This window comes from Prunus persica, chromosome G6 (assembly GCF_000346465.2).
Source record: "Prunus persica cultivar Lovell chromosome G6, Prunus_persica_NCBIv2, whole genome shotgun sequence".
Classification (NCBI taxonomy): domain Eukaryota; kingdom Viridiplantae; phylum Streptophyta; class Magnoliopsida; order Rosales; family Rosaceae; genus Prunus; species Prunus persica.
This window is the reverse complement of record NC_034014.1, coordinates 2,604,254-2,620,836: the sequence shown is the minus strand read 5'-3', so window position 1 is coordinate 2,620,836 and position 16,583 is coordinate 2,604,254. Positions and strand designations below refer to the sequence as shown.

The window sequence follows — 16,583 nt, the reverse complement described above, 5'->3', positions numbered from 1 at the left end:
GGTGGTAGTGAGGAAAGATTCTGAGTCACCACGATATATTTCTTCCTATGATCTATCGTTGGAGGCAGATGATGCCGGTGTTATGAGATATTTCCAAGTAGAAGTTTCAGTTAGTTCCAGCAATGACATGTAGTTGGAAGAATGTTATCTTCTTGTTGATAATCAAAAGCCAATAAGATTATATCATTACCTAGGCTTGCTATGCCTGCTTGATTATGCATCTAAACTAGTTCTATTTATCACAATCAATCCAAAAACGTGTGAATTAATGTTACATATTGATGAATGAATGGAATTTATTTTTGCTTGAAACAGACAACTTTTTTGGTGCATATGCGGAGGCTCGATAGCAGGTATTATTGGGTACGTTGTTGACTATTATTATATATGCATTAAATATTTTTGCTTAATATGTGGAAGTTATCAATTTACACCCAGATATTTCATTGTTGCACCCTCATGGAATACTGTTCAATTACGGTAGATGACCAACGCAAATTACGCAACGACACCAGAGGGTAACATGCGTGACTACTTCAAGGGGAAAACTAGCATACATGCAGACATATATCTCTACTTTCAAATAATCCCCAAGTTTTCTATAGTCGTGACATAGTTGAATGAAATACTAAATTATTATGGACTATCCCAAGATTGTTGTATAAGAACAAATTTGTTTTCAACTATCTATGTTGGTATTTCAATGATCCTTGTTCCTCTATTCTAATTCTAATATAATGGTCCCGTATAGCTCGGAAGGAATTTGGATGTTTGATGATTGCGGGGTTCGTTCAATGTGGGAAGCCTAAGGAAGCAATTGTCTATTTAGAGATGGAATGGAAGTGGGCTTGGGTTGGTGGTTTAGGGTTTAGGTTTTCATTGGAGGAGGAGAGGGGAGGATCGGCGGGAATTCTTGAATGTAGATCCATGTTTGTCACATTGGATGCAGTAGTTCAGTTGTTAGCCGTGTAAGCAAATAGAGTGTCCATCCTTCAGTTCATGCCATTCATAAAAGGCATGTAAAACCAAAATTCACTCTATTTATCATAAAAATGTTTTCATGAAGAAAATCTTGGCTAGATAGACGTGTGATTAATCCAAAAATCTTGAAACCCTGAAACGAATTTGCAGGCTTCCTTTTTGGTTTCATTTGGGCTCATACCTATTTGTTAGGTATATGCAATTTTTTATGAGGTTTGATGACTTCTTTTCTTGAGTTTTTCTAAATATGTTGTTACTTGAGTGTAAGGTATTAAGTTTAAGTATTATTTACCTCAATAAGAGCACGAAGATGCATTAGCTAGGTTCAAGTTTAAGTACTATTTACCTCAAAAATAACAAAAAGATTTTTATTTGGTCAAGACTAAAATTCCACACCAAATATAAATATCAAATGGGAGCTGTTTATCGGTCCTTTCTTGGATCCTTCTTCTTGTATTCTTGGCCTGTGGAGATGACAATCTCAGTGCATATGAAAGTAGTACGATCATAAACAGAATGTATAAGCATAAATGCCTTTTGCAAATTAATATATAGAGCTAGCATGTTTCAAGGCACCGTGGTATATCCATCAGGTCAAGAAACCTTGCAAAGTGGGAAGTCTTTCTTGGGTTAGTTTCAAAATCCGTGCTTATCGCGATCTCTTGTTTAAGGCAAGTTAGAGCAGAAACCTATAGCCAACGGAATCTAGCCCAGTTGAAAAGGGTATTGACTTTCAATCCAGAATTCTTATGTTCGAACCTCCATGTCATCTTGATTGTGTGCATGTGAGAAATCTCCTTCCCTTGTAGTTTAGACTATCGCTTGTACTAAAACAAAAATTATAAAAAAAAGCTAACCCTAAATGTATGTATGTGACTGTGAGTGGGATTTTATGAGCAATAATGATTTAAAATTGGTCAAGTCCATTGCTTATGCATTATCTAACCAATTAACAGCTCTTAAACTCTTTTATTTTGATAGAACAAAGTCTATTATATTGGTTTGAATTTGATATAAAAAAATGCGTGAAAGATATTGGTTGTGATAGAGAAAAGAATTCATTACTTTGGTACATAGGATTTTTTGTGTCAATGGTTTTCTCTATAGGTCACAAAGTTTTATTTAAATCCTTGTATATCATTAAAATATTTCACACTTACAAATTAAAAGATTACAAGCTAAGCTTGGCATATCTTTTTTTAATTTTGATGGAGTGTGTGAAGGAATTCATTACTTTGGATAAACTCACAAGAAAATGAGAATTGATGGCTAACCATCATTCAAGAGTTTATCCAAACCAAGGTAATGAATCATTATTCCTAAAATACCCTATAATTACTAATTATTTAAGTCCTACAAATTCCTGAATGAACAACTTGAATTTTACTGTACCATCAAAAACACCAAAAAATGAAACCATCTTGATGTAGAACAGATGACAGATTTTATCGCGGTTGAGCTAAAAAAAGGACGTAGCAGGAATTTGCAGATTTGTCGTCCGAGCTCCGATTAGGACGCAAAATACCATTTCGGAAAGGGAACGACGCCATGAGTCAAACCCACGGCTTTGCCGTGACGTATGATGGATTTTGGCGTTCTGAGGTCGTTTGGCCTTCCAAAACTGCTTTCAAAGTTTTTAATTATCCGAATAAATTCTGTTTTCAGTTTCGGAGTTACGTAGTTAAGTCTCCGAAATAATTCTGTTTTTTCAGTTTTAATGTAATAACTCCCCTGACAGTTCAAGGGTTGAGAATGGTGTATTTAGACAGGTTTGTCTGTCGTTTTTCATTATCTCAGATTTTAATCAAATTATTCTAAGAGAATTACTCTTACTCTCTGGTGGAATCCAGATTACTTGTTACTTGTTTCTTGTGCTGCGTCACATCTGGCCATCAACGTCAGATATATTTGCCTCAAAATAATCCTTCATTAAGGGCCTTTTACCCTTGAAACTGGGAAATTCATAGTTGAACCTACGACTCCTAGTGAGAAAGCTAACACAAACAACACAAACAATTATCACCACATTCTGGATTGCATTTGCTGCACAAACAACAAAAACAAACCAACCATCTTCATCAAGTTGTACAACGATTAAAACCCACAAACTAAATGAACCACAAGAACACTGTGCAAACTGAAGTTCCACTTCAAAGTTCAAAAACGTGCAAGCATATACAGAGAGTGAGAGAGAGGGAACACTTTGAGACATAGGAGGAGACTGGGAGAAAGCTTGGAAAGGGAGAGAGTGAGGACAAGAGCGTGGAGAGGGAGGAGGGGCATTTGTCCTTATAAGTCATTTTACAAAGGAATAAATTTGTTCTTAAAATTTTAAAAATAAGGTGGGTAAAAAATAAAGACAGGTGGATGGAAATAGCATCACTCTTTCTAATCATTGTCAATAAGTATCAAAAAAACTATTGTTTTATAAGAATTATCGAACATGCACGATGACGTTTTAAAGCACGGTGTGGCCAAGCCCATTAACTAGTGAGACCGTCACTCAAGGCCAATCCCACTATTGACAGCCAATCAAGTTGAATTGAAGAGGAGAGATTCACAGCAAGCCTCGACTCTCAGCCACCGTTCTCTGTCTTGGTAGAGTAGGTCAGGTATATTTCATCACGAATTCAATCTGGTTGATTTTCGCTCTGCTGATTTAGTGAGATATATATATATATATGCTTCAATTGCATTCATATCATTATAATTTGATTTGATTTGATTTAGGTTTGGGGGTTAGGGTTTTGGGATTCTTCTAGCATTGCATAATAGAGTTGGAGAAGAGGAGAGGCATATGACAACAGCTATTCGGTCTGTGGTTGGAAAGTTGGGGAGTAAATACTCTTCATGTTGTCACAGCAAAGGAAGAGCAGTAGCAAACATGGTTAGGGTTGGGGACTTTCAAATTAGGAGCTCAGTAGTCAGCAACTACAATATTGACCGTGATGTCTTGTTTTCAATTTCAAAGCCGCCTCCTTCTTATGGTTATTCCTCTCGCCATCCTTTTCTTTTTGGTAACCACCATAAGAAAGCTCTGCCAGTTCTGCAATATTGTAGGTCGCCCCGTGTAAGTATGATATTACCCTTTTGCATCTAATGCGTAAATGATTTCTACTTTTGGTACATGTATGTATGCAATTCACTTTTACGGTCTTACTTTAGGGATTCGGAGGTGGTCATCGTGTAGCTCCTTATTCTATGGATAATCCCAATACCATAGCTCTTGCCATTTTCGCTGTGAAAGAGTACAACAAGGAAAAGGTTTGAACATATTGAAAAAATAATTAATATTTACTAATCGTAGTTTTTTTGTTGTTGGTATTAATGTTTACTTGTTTGAACTCTACATTTCTCTTTTAGAATGCCAAACTGCAGCTTGTGACAGTTTTGAGGGCATGGTACAGATGTACTGGTGGTTCGATCTCATATTTTTTTACAATGGAGGCAGTTTATAAGGGTGTGGTTAAAGTTTACCAAGCATTGGTTTTTGTACGTAGCCGCCAAAGGGAGCTAAGATTGTTTGGTCTTCTTAATGTTGATAACGGGAGTTTGTTAAAACTAATTGTTAAAGGACCTACAACATCTTATGAAGGACTATCTGCGTGCATAGGTAACTATATTGATTACACATTTTTCTTTATGATATATGGTATTTTCAAATGCACTGATTGGCATGAGTGTTTCATTGTCATTTCCACAGACCCATGGCAGGTCAAGAAGAAGATTCCAAGAAAGACAAGCAGAAATTGTCTTGAGGAAGAGATACTAAGCACCTTACTGCACATCTCACCTCTCCGATAATATTAAGCTGCATAAATTTGACAGGGAGCTGATATTTATATATATGTATTCTTGAAACAAATATTCATGGTGTATATTCATCATGAGTTTTTTATTTTGTATTGTTGACAGAGCACCAGTTTAAGTTTTGCTTTGTAGTAAAGCTTGAGATTTTGTCTTGGATATACTTTAAAGAGGGAGGGGATCTATGATTTGGTTAAAAACTATTTATGACTATCATAATCTTTAAAAAAGAAATTGGTTTTGGGGGATTTGTGTAATAACCCAAACCTTAATTCATATTTAATTAGTAATTTATTAAGAAGAAAAGACAATTTTGCTTTTAGAATAATTTATTAACGAAAGTTTGACTTTTTGACCGAGAATGAATTTGACAATTCCACATACACCGTTGCGTCGAGCAAGACAAAACGAGTTCGTAGACACGAAGTGGGTTCAAATCGGAGTTTTAACGAAGGAAATACGATTAAAATATTACGAGGGGCAAAACGATAAATTGAAAAATCAGATTTTTAAAACCTCACTTCTCTCTCTTCTCCCTCAGTTTCTTTCTCTCTCTCTCTCTCTCTCTATCTCTCTCTCTCTCCCGCGAGCACCGTCGCCTCCTCCGTCTAGTTTTCACGCCGCTAGCAGTTCCGGCCACCACCGGCCCCGGCACCGGTACCAACCTGACCAGCCCGACCCCGCCGTCACGCTTCAGCCCACTTCCTCCCCGAGCAGCTGGCCAGTCGCCGGAATCTGCGAAAAATCACGCCGGTTTTTCCAAAACTTCAACCCGCTCGTTCTCCCTCAATTCTTCTCCAAATTTGTCGAATAAGGTATGGATTTCTACCTATTTTCCATGCTCTAGCTGATGGTTGGGTAGGATTGCATCGATTTTGACCGTAAATAGCTCGGTTTTCGAATTGGAATTCGGCCGGTTTTTGGCCTCCGAGTTCGGCCACTTCCGATCAGTTTTTGGGTAGGTCTAAGAACAAAAGTGGCTCCAAATAGGGTGTTATACCTAGGGTAGGAGTTTGGAGCCGCGGTTTGGAGATTTTCCGGCGATGCGTAATCGCTTTGGACACCCAGCGCTGCCGGCGCGTGTGGCGGCGCGTGGGAGAGGGTAGTGAAGTGGCACTGTATCTTGATGAGATCCTTAGGTTGTCACGAGCGCGTAGGAATTCGCGGATCTCAATTTGGATACCGTTTGAGCCTCGAACGGATTTTACATATTGTGCGATTTCCGGGTTCAAAACTGTTGAGCCGTTGGATCGTAATCTTTTTTAGATATCTTACTCTAGATAATTTCAACATCGTGTAGAATTCGACGGATTGTGAATCGAAGTCCCGGATACTCCAAAATCGTGAACCCTAAGACTAGGGTTTAGAAACTATGCAATTGTATATTCATCATGAGTTTTTTATTTTGTATTGTTGACAGAGCACCAGTTTAAGTTTTGCTTTTTAGTAAAGCTTTAGATTTTGTCTTGGATATACTTTAAAGAGGGAGGGGATCTATGATTTGGTTAAAAACTATTTATGACTATAATAATCTTTAAAAAAGAAATTGGTTTCGGGGGATTTGGATATTTATTATTTTCTTATATATGTGGAGGTGGGCTCTACTTGTCACGTCACCTCTTTAATTGGTGGATAACGATCCATGTGTATGAGATTACAAAGATATCCTTGCCACATCATCATAGTTAACAGACTTTTGGACAGAGTTAACGGCAGGAGGCAAAGTGAGTCACCAACCCATGGTCAAGCAGGGTAAGTGGGCCACTTTAAGTTTCCGGATGGGGGGAGGGGGGAGGGCAATGTGAGATTTGATCGTAGTTTCAAGGGTTATTAGTGTAAATAAGCCTAAATTAATATCAAAACCAACATGGGAAATATTGAATGTCTGTCAACACGAAATTTTAAGGCTTATTTGTTGAAATGCCCCATGTGGTTTTCAAGTAGTCTCAATTGCCCTATGACGTTTCAAATGACTCAATCTCCCTCCTTAACTTCCTTTAAATGATCAAGGTTACCCTATTATGTTAGTTTTCAGATAAAAACTGTTAAATCTGCTGAAGTGGCATGAATATTTTGGTAAATTTAACTAATAGAAATTAAAAAATTCAAATTAAATACTAAAAAAATGATTGAAATTATTTAAAAGAGGTAAAATATAAAGATAAAAATGTCTCCTTTTTTTTCTTCTCCCGAATCATCACCACCACCACCTTCTCCCTCATCTCAACTAGACCGCCCAACCAACCCACACCCAAAGAAAACCTACCCCAAATTCTCCCTTCTCTTTCTCTCTCTCTCGTCAACCCCTTCGCCCCTCCCCCCCTCTCCCGGGGCAGTTGTCAAAAGGCTCAAAACCCACAAACAAAATCACTATATTGACCTCAGATTTCACATATGTAGCAGTCCAAATCTCTATCGATGGCTGCCAAAGAAAGAGAGACAATTGGGAGGTGAGAGACAAAGGGTGAATTGTTGGTTAGGATTTGATGATGTCGAAGAGAGAAGGAGGGGACGGCGGCGAAGACAAAGGGTAGAGGGCGAGTTGGGTTTTTGACTGCTGAAGAGAGAGAGAGAGAGAGAGAGAGAGAGAGAGAGAGAGAGAAGGAAGGGTTGCTGGATTTTTTTTGGTAGGGCTGACGATTGAGGGCCAAAAAATTTATCAAAATAATTTCAAGCATTTTTATATTTAATTTGAATTTTAAATTGTTAAATTTATCAAAATAATTTCAAGCATACCCACGCCCACATCAAGTTTCAATGGGGCTTATCTACTCTTCCTTTTATTCTGATTGGGCTTGTATTTTGTTCAAAATACCAGTGACGGCTCTGGTTAATGGCCTTGGGCATACAGTAGATAAAACGGTGTTTTGTTTTTACAATGCATGAAGCGGCGATGAGAGACCTTTCTCTTTAGGGTTTAGGCGTTAATTAAGTTCACGGCCACACGCTCCTTTTCTCTGTTTCGGAGGCAAGTAGGTACAAAGAACCTCCCTTTTTGGTTTTGTTAGAGGCCATGGGCAATGGTTCGAACCGCCAGGAAGATGGGTTGATAATCGTTTCTATTATTTGTATTATTAGATTTTCTTGCTATATCTATGGCTTATTAATTAGTGTGATTTCATTGATGCCCAGGTTATGGCTGTTCGTTCTGTGCTTGGAAAGCTGGGTAGGAGTAGATTTATTCCCGACAATGGAAGACTTATCATGGTTGGTAGTTCTCCTACTGTTTGTTCCTCTCCTCATCACCCTTCTGATTATTATGGGGTCGTCCATGATCAAAACAAAGCGGATCAAAAAAGCAACCCTTTTCTTCTTGGATCGCTTATGAAAGACGTGAGTCATGCGTGTGTATATTAATTATGTTATCGCCTTCACTTTCATTGCAATTCAATTCAAATATCAAGTGTTGATAGACTCATGATTCAATTCACAGCCAGTTTATTGTCATTTGGATTTTGGAGGACTAGGACCTGCTCGTTTCGCCATCGAAGAGTTGAGGAAGAAAAGGGTTTCATTTTTTTCTTTTTTGCCCTTTTTTCTTTAGTACAGATGCATTACTACGATTTAGTCTTTCCTAAGAAGAGCTTCTTTATTGCTAATGGTTTTGTGGATTATTATTAACACGTTTGATGTCTGTCTAATGATTTGGCATCTCTTGTAGAATATCCAACTGCAGTCTGTGAGAGTGCTGAGGGTGTTAGCAGAGAAAGATGTTGGCTTGCCACGATATGATTCTTACTATGATCTACTGCTGGAGGCAGTTGATGCCGATGTGATGAGATATTTCGAAGTAACAGTGTCACTTAATTCCAGGGGTGGCTTGTGGTTGGAAGACTTTTGTCTTCTCGTTGATAATAAAAAACCTATAAGATTATATCATCACCTAGGTACTATAATTATGGCATGCTGCTTTCACAATATCCTTAAGAATTTAGTACAAGAAAAAGCATTAGTACAGAATGGCTAGAGGTACTATTAGTGCCCATAACTGTGGCTGTTAGCTATTAGCCACTGATGTTGCCCTTTAGCCACCTCATCCTATGCAACTAATTTCAGTGACTATTAAGGGTTTTTCTTTTATTGTTGGTTTTTCAAGTCTTTACTCATACATCATCCTTGAAAAAAAAAAAAAAAAAAAAGGCAAATCATAAGCATCTAGTTGCAATGAAATAATTTGACGAACATGGTTTTCTCAATTGATATTAAAATGATTACCTTTTCCAATCAAATAGTTATATATTTTATGATTTTTGTGATTTTGTTGCAACTATGATCTATGAGGTAAGACTTAATAATTAGGGAGTCGTGGTCAAAACTCAATGCGGAGTTGGTGGGGTTAGTCTGCTAACGATATTCCTAATTATGCATATGAAGTAGTTCTTGTGGATGACAAACCCGAAAACGTGAGAATGTTGCATATTGATGAATGAATCGAATTTTTTGCTTGAAACAGACAACTTTTTTGATGCATATGCTAAGGCTCGAGAGCAGTTATCATTTGGTATGCGAAAAGGAAACCTCTCTCTGCTGCCTCCCTCAGCCCTTCCTCATCTCTCATACACAAACCCGGGACACAAAGAGGAAACCACCACTCCAAAACGCAGGTATTCATATCACAGTTATGTTTGTTGTCGTCTTATTTTTGGGTTTCCACAGTTCAAGTAATTTTTTTTTAAACCTTATGGGTTTGATTTTGGATCTGGATTCCTCAGAGGTAGAACGAATGCATGTGAAGCGGCGAAACACTTTGATCCAGCTGCCGGTGTACCTCAAAAATTCACCAAACCTTATGTCCGGTCGAAGAAAAGGAAGTTTGAGAAGGCTAGAGGAAAGAGGAACAATGAGGGCTTTAGAGGTTGAATAATTTAGAATTGAAAATGCTATTTCTAGAACCTAATTTTGCTTGTCTTTAGGTGTTTGGTATCATGTTTATTTCTCTGTCGAGTAAATGTGTTGATGAAGGCATTGCTGGTTCAACAAGAGAGAAGCCCACTACGATCTATCTCGAAAACAATCCATGTGTATGGTTATCCGCAACCTGAATGACCTAAATATTTAAAATTGTGTTATTTTTTATTCTTTCGAGATGCTTAGCTGTGTGTTCAGAAATGTGAAAGGTGGTGTATGTGAGAGTTATGCAACTCCTAAACCCATAAAGGTGGCTCATGTAAGTACACAGGTGAAAGATAGTAGCAGCATTAGGAAGATTTTGATTGTTTGTTGAAAGTCCAATGTCTGATAAATAAAAGAATATTTGTGGCTATGAGATTCCGTAGATCATATGATTCTTCCTGAGAATGTGTGTTTGTCTAAGTCCATCGCATATTGATTCCCTTTGTTACCATCCACTTGATACTTAGAGCCTCATGACCACATTATAGTGCATTGCCCAGACTGAACCTTTTTGGTTTGTAGTTTGTTAAAAATGCTAGAGTATACCATAATGCCAATCCATCATCTCTAATGCTATTCTACTCATCAGTAGGCATTTTATAATCTCTACCAAAGTTATGATTGGCATGCCAATCCATCATCCTGAATGCTATTCTACTCAACAGCAGGCATTTTATAATCTCTATCAAATTTATGATTGGCTTATCTGTTAACCTAGTAAGTAATCAATCAATGAGGTAGAATATTGCTGTTGTTGTCGTGTGACAAAAATTCATCGAAAGATTCACAATATGCAGAAAATAGCCAATAAGGCAGACCTGGAAATGAAGAATGATTGATTTCACTGATCTAGCATTTCTTCTGAACTCATAATATAAAGATCCTTTCTTTGTATCTTTGCCATCCGGTTTGCCTGACCCTTCTCCGGAATTAGGAATGTTTTCATAATTCTTTTATTGTTCTAACCTAGTTCGCCGGTATTTTTCTCTAGTAATGCTAAGTCTATCCCAAGGAATGCCTTGGATGTCTTTTCCTTTTCTTGCTTGAGCAGCAGTTGTATCAGCTGCTTTGCTATTCTGCATGAGGTCCATAGAATTATTCGTATTTATTAACAAAACTAACCACAGAGAAACTTGAAACATACGACACCCGTAAAAAATTCTAATAATGTGAACACAGACCCATATCATAAAGGGGAGTAATATTATAAATAACAATATCTACTGAAGCTGTGAATATGTCATATATCTCATAAAGCAATAGGTATGTCATAAACCAAGTAGTCATATTCATCAACATCAGAATCTGAGCCGCCCATTTCTCTACCACGAAACTCGTCATCCATATCATCATCTACATCTTCCATTCAAACTTCCAGGTCTTTAATCTGTTGGTGAGAGCTATGAAAGGTCTCAACGCATGGGGTTACAGCTAAAACCCAACAATACGCTAAGAAGAGAGATTTTGAATAAAATAATGAAAATAATGATATATGTAGTCTATTAAGAAAAGAAAGGCCAAGTAATATTCTTACGTTTTTTATACTGATTACGGATTGGACCCATCCACTGCCTCAAGTCTTTAATCTCTCTAATCTGTTGTGAGCTCAATGTGCTGGAACCCTATAATTTAAATTTGAGTTAGGTTAGCCATTTTAGGGGGACGAACAAAAAACAATCAACAAATCTAACAAAAATTTCGCTTAAACAAACATAAGCAAATTATGACATAATAAATAAAAAAAGAAGATAACAAGACACACAAGCCATTTGATTGATCACCCAAATAGGGGAATAAGCAAACAATAAACAAATATAGTAACAAAAACTTTGCACCAAATAATCATGAGCAAGTTACAACATAACAAATAACGAAATAATAGATACACAAAAATTCAAAAAATCCCTTACCCTTTTAGGGGAGTGAACAAAACCCATAATCTAATGTAAATTGTCGCAAAATAAACATAAGCAAGTTACAAAAAATATAACAGGATGGTCACCCAATTAGGGAAACGAACAAAAAATAAACAAAGATTATAACAATAACTACCACCAAAGAACAAGAAAAAGGCTAGCATAAACCACAGTCAAACAAACATGAGTAAGTTACGACACAACAACTAAAGCAATACTATAATACTACAAAATACAGCATACTGGTTTCTCTCTTAAAGGCATGAGTAAAAAATAACATAGGGGCTAACGAAAGTGGCCACAAAACAAATTTGGGCAAGTTTCGACCAACAAATATGAAGACTATATAGGGAGGCAAGATAACAAAGTTCAATGCCTTTGCATTTTCGTGGTGACACCTGTTCATACATATATTCCTAGCAAAATAAAACTATGTTTATCATCTTAATACAGTCTTGATCTCTTAGACCACAAGAGTCCAAGAGATTTGTGGTCACTCACCACGACCAAATACAATAAATCAATCACCCACTAAGAAGAACAACGTGAAAAACAAACAAAGATCCTAGGAAAAAAATGTCATCAATAGACAAAATACTTTACATTGTCATTTATTGGTCGATGAATGTTACATATGTGTGCCTTATTTACTAATCATATTTTTCACAAAAATCAAAACTACCTGCATAAGTAAGAGTTATGCATGTCGTCGCTAACAAGTATGATGCAAGTAATTTGATTGCTATATAACATTTTTCTAGGGAGGGGGTGTTGGATCATCATTTCCATACCAAGAGAGGTAAAGGAAATGGCATTTGCCATTATGTTCAAATGACAAAATGAATACCAACCTAATTAACAAAGTATACACATAAAGATAGACAAAAAAAGTCTTTAATCTCTGTAATCTTTCATGCGCTCAATGTGCTGGACCCCTATAATTTAAATTTGAGTTAGGTTTTAATAGTGGAGAAACAAAAAGAACCTTTATCAAATATTACTTGGACAAAACCTTTAGAATCTTTTTTGAAGTTATGAATTCCTTTAGAAGTCTTTATAAAGAAAATGCACAGTGGAACATTTATTGTACCTATACCTGGCGAAATTGCAAAACCTTTTATGTGCATGCCTTAGCTGAAACCGTAAGCTGATTGAAATTTGAAAATATGTTGATCTACACACTTCTAGGATTGTATAGGAATTCACGGATAAAGAATCAGAGTCCCGGATTCTCCGGTTCAATAATTTAAAGTTTAGATAAACAATAACCGTCTGATCGTGCGATCGTGCGATCGTGAGTGATCCGATCGTTCGATTCTGACCAAACTTGTAGGACTGGTATAGTAAACCTTGTTGAAAAGAAAGAAAGGCCAAGTAATATTCTTACATTTTTTATACTTGTTACGGATTGGACCCATCCACTGCCTCAAGTCTTTAATCTCTGTCATCTGTCGTGAGCTCAATATGCTAGACCCCTATAATTTACATTTGAGTTATGTTAGCCATTTTAAGGGGACGAACAAAAAACAATCAACAAATCTAACATAAATTTCGCTTGAACAAACATGAGCAAATTACGACATAACAAATAAGAAAAGAAGATACCTTACAAGTCATTAGGGGAACAAGCAAACAATAAAGAAATATACTAACAAAAACCTTGCACCAAATAATCATGAGAAAGTTACAACATAACAAATAAGGAAATTATAGATACGCAAAAATTCAAAAAATTCCTTACCCTTTTTAGGGGAGTGAACAAAACACACAATCTAACGTAAATTGTTGCAAAATAAACATAAGCAAGTTACAAAAAATACAACAAGTTGGTCAACCAATTAGGGGAACGAACAAAAAATAAACAATTTCTGTATGCGTAAATGAATTTGGGGAATTCGCGGATCGAGAATTGGAGTCCCGGATACTCCGGTTCAATAATTCAAAGTTTAGATAAACGATAACCGTCCGATCGTGAGTGATCCAATCGTTCGATTCAGACCAAACTTGCAAGACAAGTATAGTAAACCTTGTTGAAACCGTAGGAACTCTCGGAGTGGAAATGGGAGCTCGGGGTTGGAGCTGGTGCCATAATTGTGGATACGATGAGGGATTCCACATGATGTGTATAACTGGTCATGGAACATTTAAGGGAAAACAATATTGGAGACATCTCCAATGCCCAGCACATTGTGATCTTTGTATCGTCTTTTATTACAAAAACATAAGTAAAAGCAGATAGGCTGACTAGTATCTAGGAAGTGGAATCCATGCGACATTTTCAATGCCCAACACATTTTTACCCTTGCGTATCCTTACAAATCATTTTTCTCCATAAGTTTCTCCTCCAGAATTCTGGGCTCTCCAGTATTGTTTTCCCTTAAATATTCCATGGCCAGTTAGACACATCATGTAGAATCCCTCACCGTATCCACAATTATGGAACAAGCTCCAAACATCTTCCCCATATGTCATGCATGTCCTTCCATAGAATTTTTGGGTGTCCAAAATACCCTGCAGTAAAATAGAATTTGGATGAGCAACCAGAACGAGAACCCTTAGGATTCAAGTTTGCATATGAGTTATGAGTTTTGGATTTTTTGGTGTACTTTTGGGTATATAATTAGTCATTTTTTGTGTTTGGAATATTTATTTTAACTTGTTATGCAGTCATAATCATTAACATAACTCACCCATTTGTAAGACGCAAGTGATTCATGGGCTGCTACGCAGCACATCACGGGCAACTTCTTATCGAGTGCCTCTTGGATGGCTTTTTCTCCGTGTATGGTCTGAAAACCATTGAGGTAAATCCTCTTCGCAAAATACTGAAAGGAAGAAGAAGAAAAAAAATTAAGAATTGACATTTTTCATAAGTTACAAAGTAATGGTTTAGTGTTTGACTTACGTTTCTTGGTTTTTTAGCCGAAAAAGGCCAATCCTTCTCCAAATAGACCTCATCAATGCACATAAGTTCTAGGGCCCTCCAAGTAGGATATGGTGTGTTCGGCTCATCACCACGGCCAAGACGCTGAATCACGCTCTGTGGGGAAATGATAATCTTTCTCCCCATGTGACACCTATACAATCCCTCAACAAAAGTTGTAGATGATCTTGTTCCAATTATTTGGAATTTGTGGAGAATGGTCATGGCCATGGCCATTGCGAGAAAAACTAAAAGGAGGAAAAGCGGGAGTGGTGTCGGAGAAAGAGGGAGAATGTTAGACTTAATTTGGGCTTAACTTTTTTCTTTAATAACACTTTAAACTTTTTTCTTATATGAAAGTGTGACAGAAAAATATGACAATTATATTCCTTGTATGAGTAAATGAATTTGGGGAACTTGCGGATCGAGAATCGGAGTCCCGGATACTCCGGTTCAATAATTCAAAGTTTAGATAAACGATAAACGTCCGATCGTGCGATCGTGAATGATCCGATTGTTCGATTCAGAACAAACTTGCAAGACAAGTATGGTAAACCTTGTTGAAACCGTAGGAACTCTCGGAGCAGAAATGGGAGGTCGGGGTTGCAACTGGTGCCATAATTATGGATACGATGAGGGATTCCACATGATGTGTATAACTGGTCATGGAACATTTAAGGGAAAACAATATTGGAGACATCTCCAATGCCCAACACATTGTGATCTTTCTATCGTCTCTTATTACAAAAAAATAAGTAAAAGTAGATTGGCTGACTAGTATCTAGGAAGTGCAATCCATGCGACATTTCCAATGCCCAACACAATTTTACCCTTGCGTATCCTTACAAATCATTTTTCTCCATAAGTTTCTCCTCTGAAATTCTGGGCTCTCCAGTATTGCTTTCCCTTAAATATTTCATGGCTAGTTAGACACATCATGTGGAATCCCTCACCGTATCCACAATTATGGCACCAGCTCCAAACATCTTCCCCACATGTCATGCATGTCGTTCCATAGAATTTTTGGGTGTCCGAGATACCTTACAGTTAAATAGAATTTGCATGAGCAACCAGAACAAAAAACCTTAGGATTCAAGTTTGCATATGAGTTATGAGTTTTGGATATTTTTGGTGTACTTTTTGGGTATATAATTAGTCATTCTTTGTGTTTGGAATATTTATTTTAACTTGTTATGCAGGCATAATCATTAACATAACTCACCCCTTTGTAAGATGCAAGTTATTCATGGGCTGCTACGCAGCACAGCACTGGCAACTTCTTATCGAGTGCCTCTTGGATGGCTTTTTCTCCATGTATGGTCTGAAAACCATTGAGGTAAATCCTCTTTGCAAAATACTGAAAGGAAGAAGGAAAAAAAATGTATGAATTGACATTTTTCATAAGTTACCAAGTAATGGTTTAGTGTTTGACTTACGTTTCTTAGTCTTTTAGCCGAAAAAGGCCAATCCTTCTCCAAATAGACCCCCTCGGTGCACATAAGTTATAGGGCCCTCCAAGTAGGATATGGTGTGTTTGGCTCATCACCACGGCCAAGACGCTGAATCACGATCTGTGGGGAAAGGGTAATCTTTCTCCCCGTGTGACACCTATACAATCCCTCAGCAAAAGTTATGGCTAATCACTACAAGAAAAATACCTTATAACAACACGTAATCAACAACGTGCATTCATATGCGTTGTGGAACAATATTTTTAACAACCCGTAGAAGCAGCACGTTGCATTATACAATTTATAACAACGTGCATGTATAGCGTGTTGTCAAAATATAGAGTAGAGCTATTTTCACAACGCAGCCTTGCGTGTTGTAGTAGTTTTAAGTTCTACAACGCACGACGCATGTTGTCAAAATTATATTAATTTTTTAAATAAAAAAATTGGTCGAAAAGGGAGCGAAAATTTTTGCGGGAAAAGTCCCCCTTTCTCAAAACCTAAAACATGTTCTTTTATATGGGTTTGGCCTAAAAAGTTTTCACAAGTTCCAACAAGTCTCTCTCATCCATTCACCTTCCCCTTCCTCTTCTATTCTCTTGGTTTTTTTAA

General features: G+C 37.2%; 3 protein-coding genes and 1 long non-coding RNA gene across 4 annotated transcripts; 2 read left to right on the top strand and 2 right to left on the bottom strand.

The window, feature by feature from the left end:
• LOC109949781 lies at positions 3,492-5,018 on the top strand. Its single transcript, XM_020566030.1, has 5 exons — positions 3,492-3,593; positions 3,712-4,051; positions 4,147-4,245; positions 4,345-4,802; positions 4,837-5,018. Exons 2-4 carry the CDS (start codon positions 3,779-3,781, stop codon positions 4,783-4,785), a joined length of 813 nt encoding a protein of 270 aa, XP_020421619.1. The 5' UTR covers positions 3,492-3,593; positions 3,712-3,778; the 3' UTR covers positions 4,786-4,802; positions 4,837-5,018.
• On the top strand, positions 5,338-10,051 carry LOC18774560. The gene is made up of 6 exons (XM_020566029.1): positions 5,338-5,603; positions 7,921-8,121; positions 8,222-8,296; positions 8,450-8,675; positions 9,242-9,392; positions 9,501-10,051. Exons 2-6 carry the CDS (start codon positions 7,924-7,926, stop codon positions 9,646-9,648), a joined length of 798 nt encoding a protein of 265 aa, XP_020421618.1. The 5' UTR covers positions 5,338-5,603; positions 7,921-7,923; the 3' UTR covers positions 9,649-10,051.
• Positions 10,721-11,043, bottom strand: LOC109949780. The gene is made up of 2 exons (XR_002272042.1): positions 10,958-11,043; positions 10,721-10,757 (listed from the first exon to the last, which is right to left on the bottom strand). It is a non-coding gene; the product is annotated as an uncharacterized LOC109949780 (long non-coding RNA).
• Positions 13,917-14,757, bottom strand: LOC109949445. Its single transcript, XM_020564988.1, has 3 exons — positions 14,503-14,757; positions 14,288-14,422; positions 13,917-14,108 (listed from the first exon to the last, which is right to left on the bottom strand). Exons 1-3 carry the CDS (start codon positions 14,755-14,757, stop codon positions 13,917-13,919), a joined length of 582 nt encoding a protein of 193 aa, XP_020420577.1.

What these genes read in the sequence shown, in the direction of transcription:
- LOC109949445 (XM_020564988.1), bottom strand. Translation starts at nt 14,757, where the DNA reads ATGGCCATGGCCATGACCATTCTCCACAAATTCCAAATAATTGGAACA. An exon ending in CGGCTAAAAAACCAAGAAAC is followed by an intron (nt 14,423 to 14,502) that starts GTAAGTCAAACA and finishes TCTTCCTTTCAG; the next exon opens with TATTTTGCGAAGAGGATTTA. An exon ending in CACTTGCGTCTTACAAATGG is followed by an intron (nt 14,109 to 14,287) that starts GTGAGTTATGTT and finishes ATTTTACTGCAG; the next exon opens with GGTATTTTGGACACCCAAAA.
- LOC18774560 (XM_020566029.1), top strand. Translation starts at nt 7,924, where the DNA reads ATGGCTGTTCGTTCTGTGCTTGGAAAGCTGGGTAGGAGTAGATTTATT. An exon ending in AAGAGTTGAGGAAGAAAAGG is followed by an intron (nt 8,297 to 8,449) that starts GTTTCATTTTTT and finishes CATCTCTTGTAG; the next exon opens with AATATCCAACTGCAGTCTGT. An exon ending in ACCACCACTCCAAAACGCAG is followed by an intron (nt 9,393 to 9,500) that starts GTATTCATATCA and finishes TGGATTCCTCAG; the next exon opens with AGGTAGAACGAATGCATGTG.
- LOC109949781 (XM_020566030.1), top strand. Translation starts at nt 3,779, where the DNA reads ATGACAACAGCTATTCGGTCTGTGGTTGGAAAGTTGGGGAGTAAATAC. An exon ending in AATATTGTAGGTCGCCCCGT is followed by an intron (nt 4,052 to 4,146) that starts GTAAGTATGATA and finishes GTCTTACTTTAG; the next exon opens with GGATTCGGAGGTGGTCATCG. An exon ending in AAGAGTACAACAAGGAAAAG is followed by an intron (nt 4,246 to 4,344) that starts GTTTGAACATAT and finishes TTTCTCTTTTAG; the next exon opens with AATGCCAAACTGCAGCTTGT.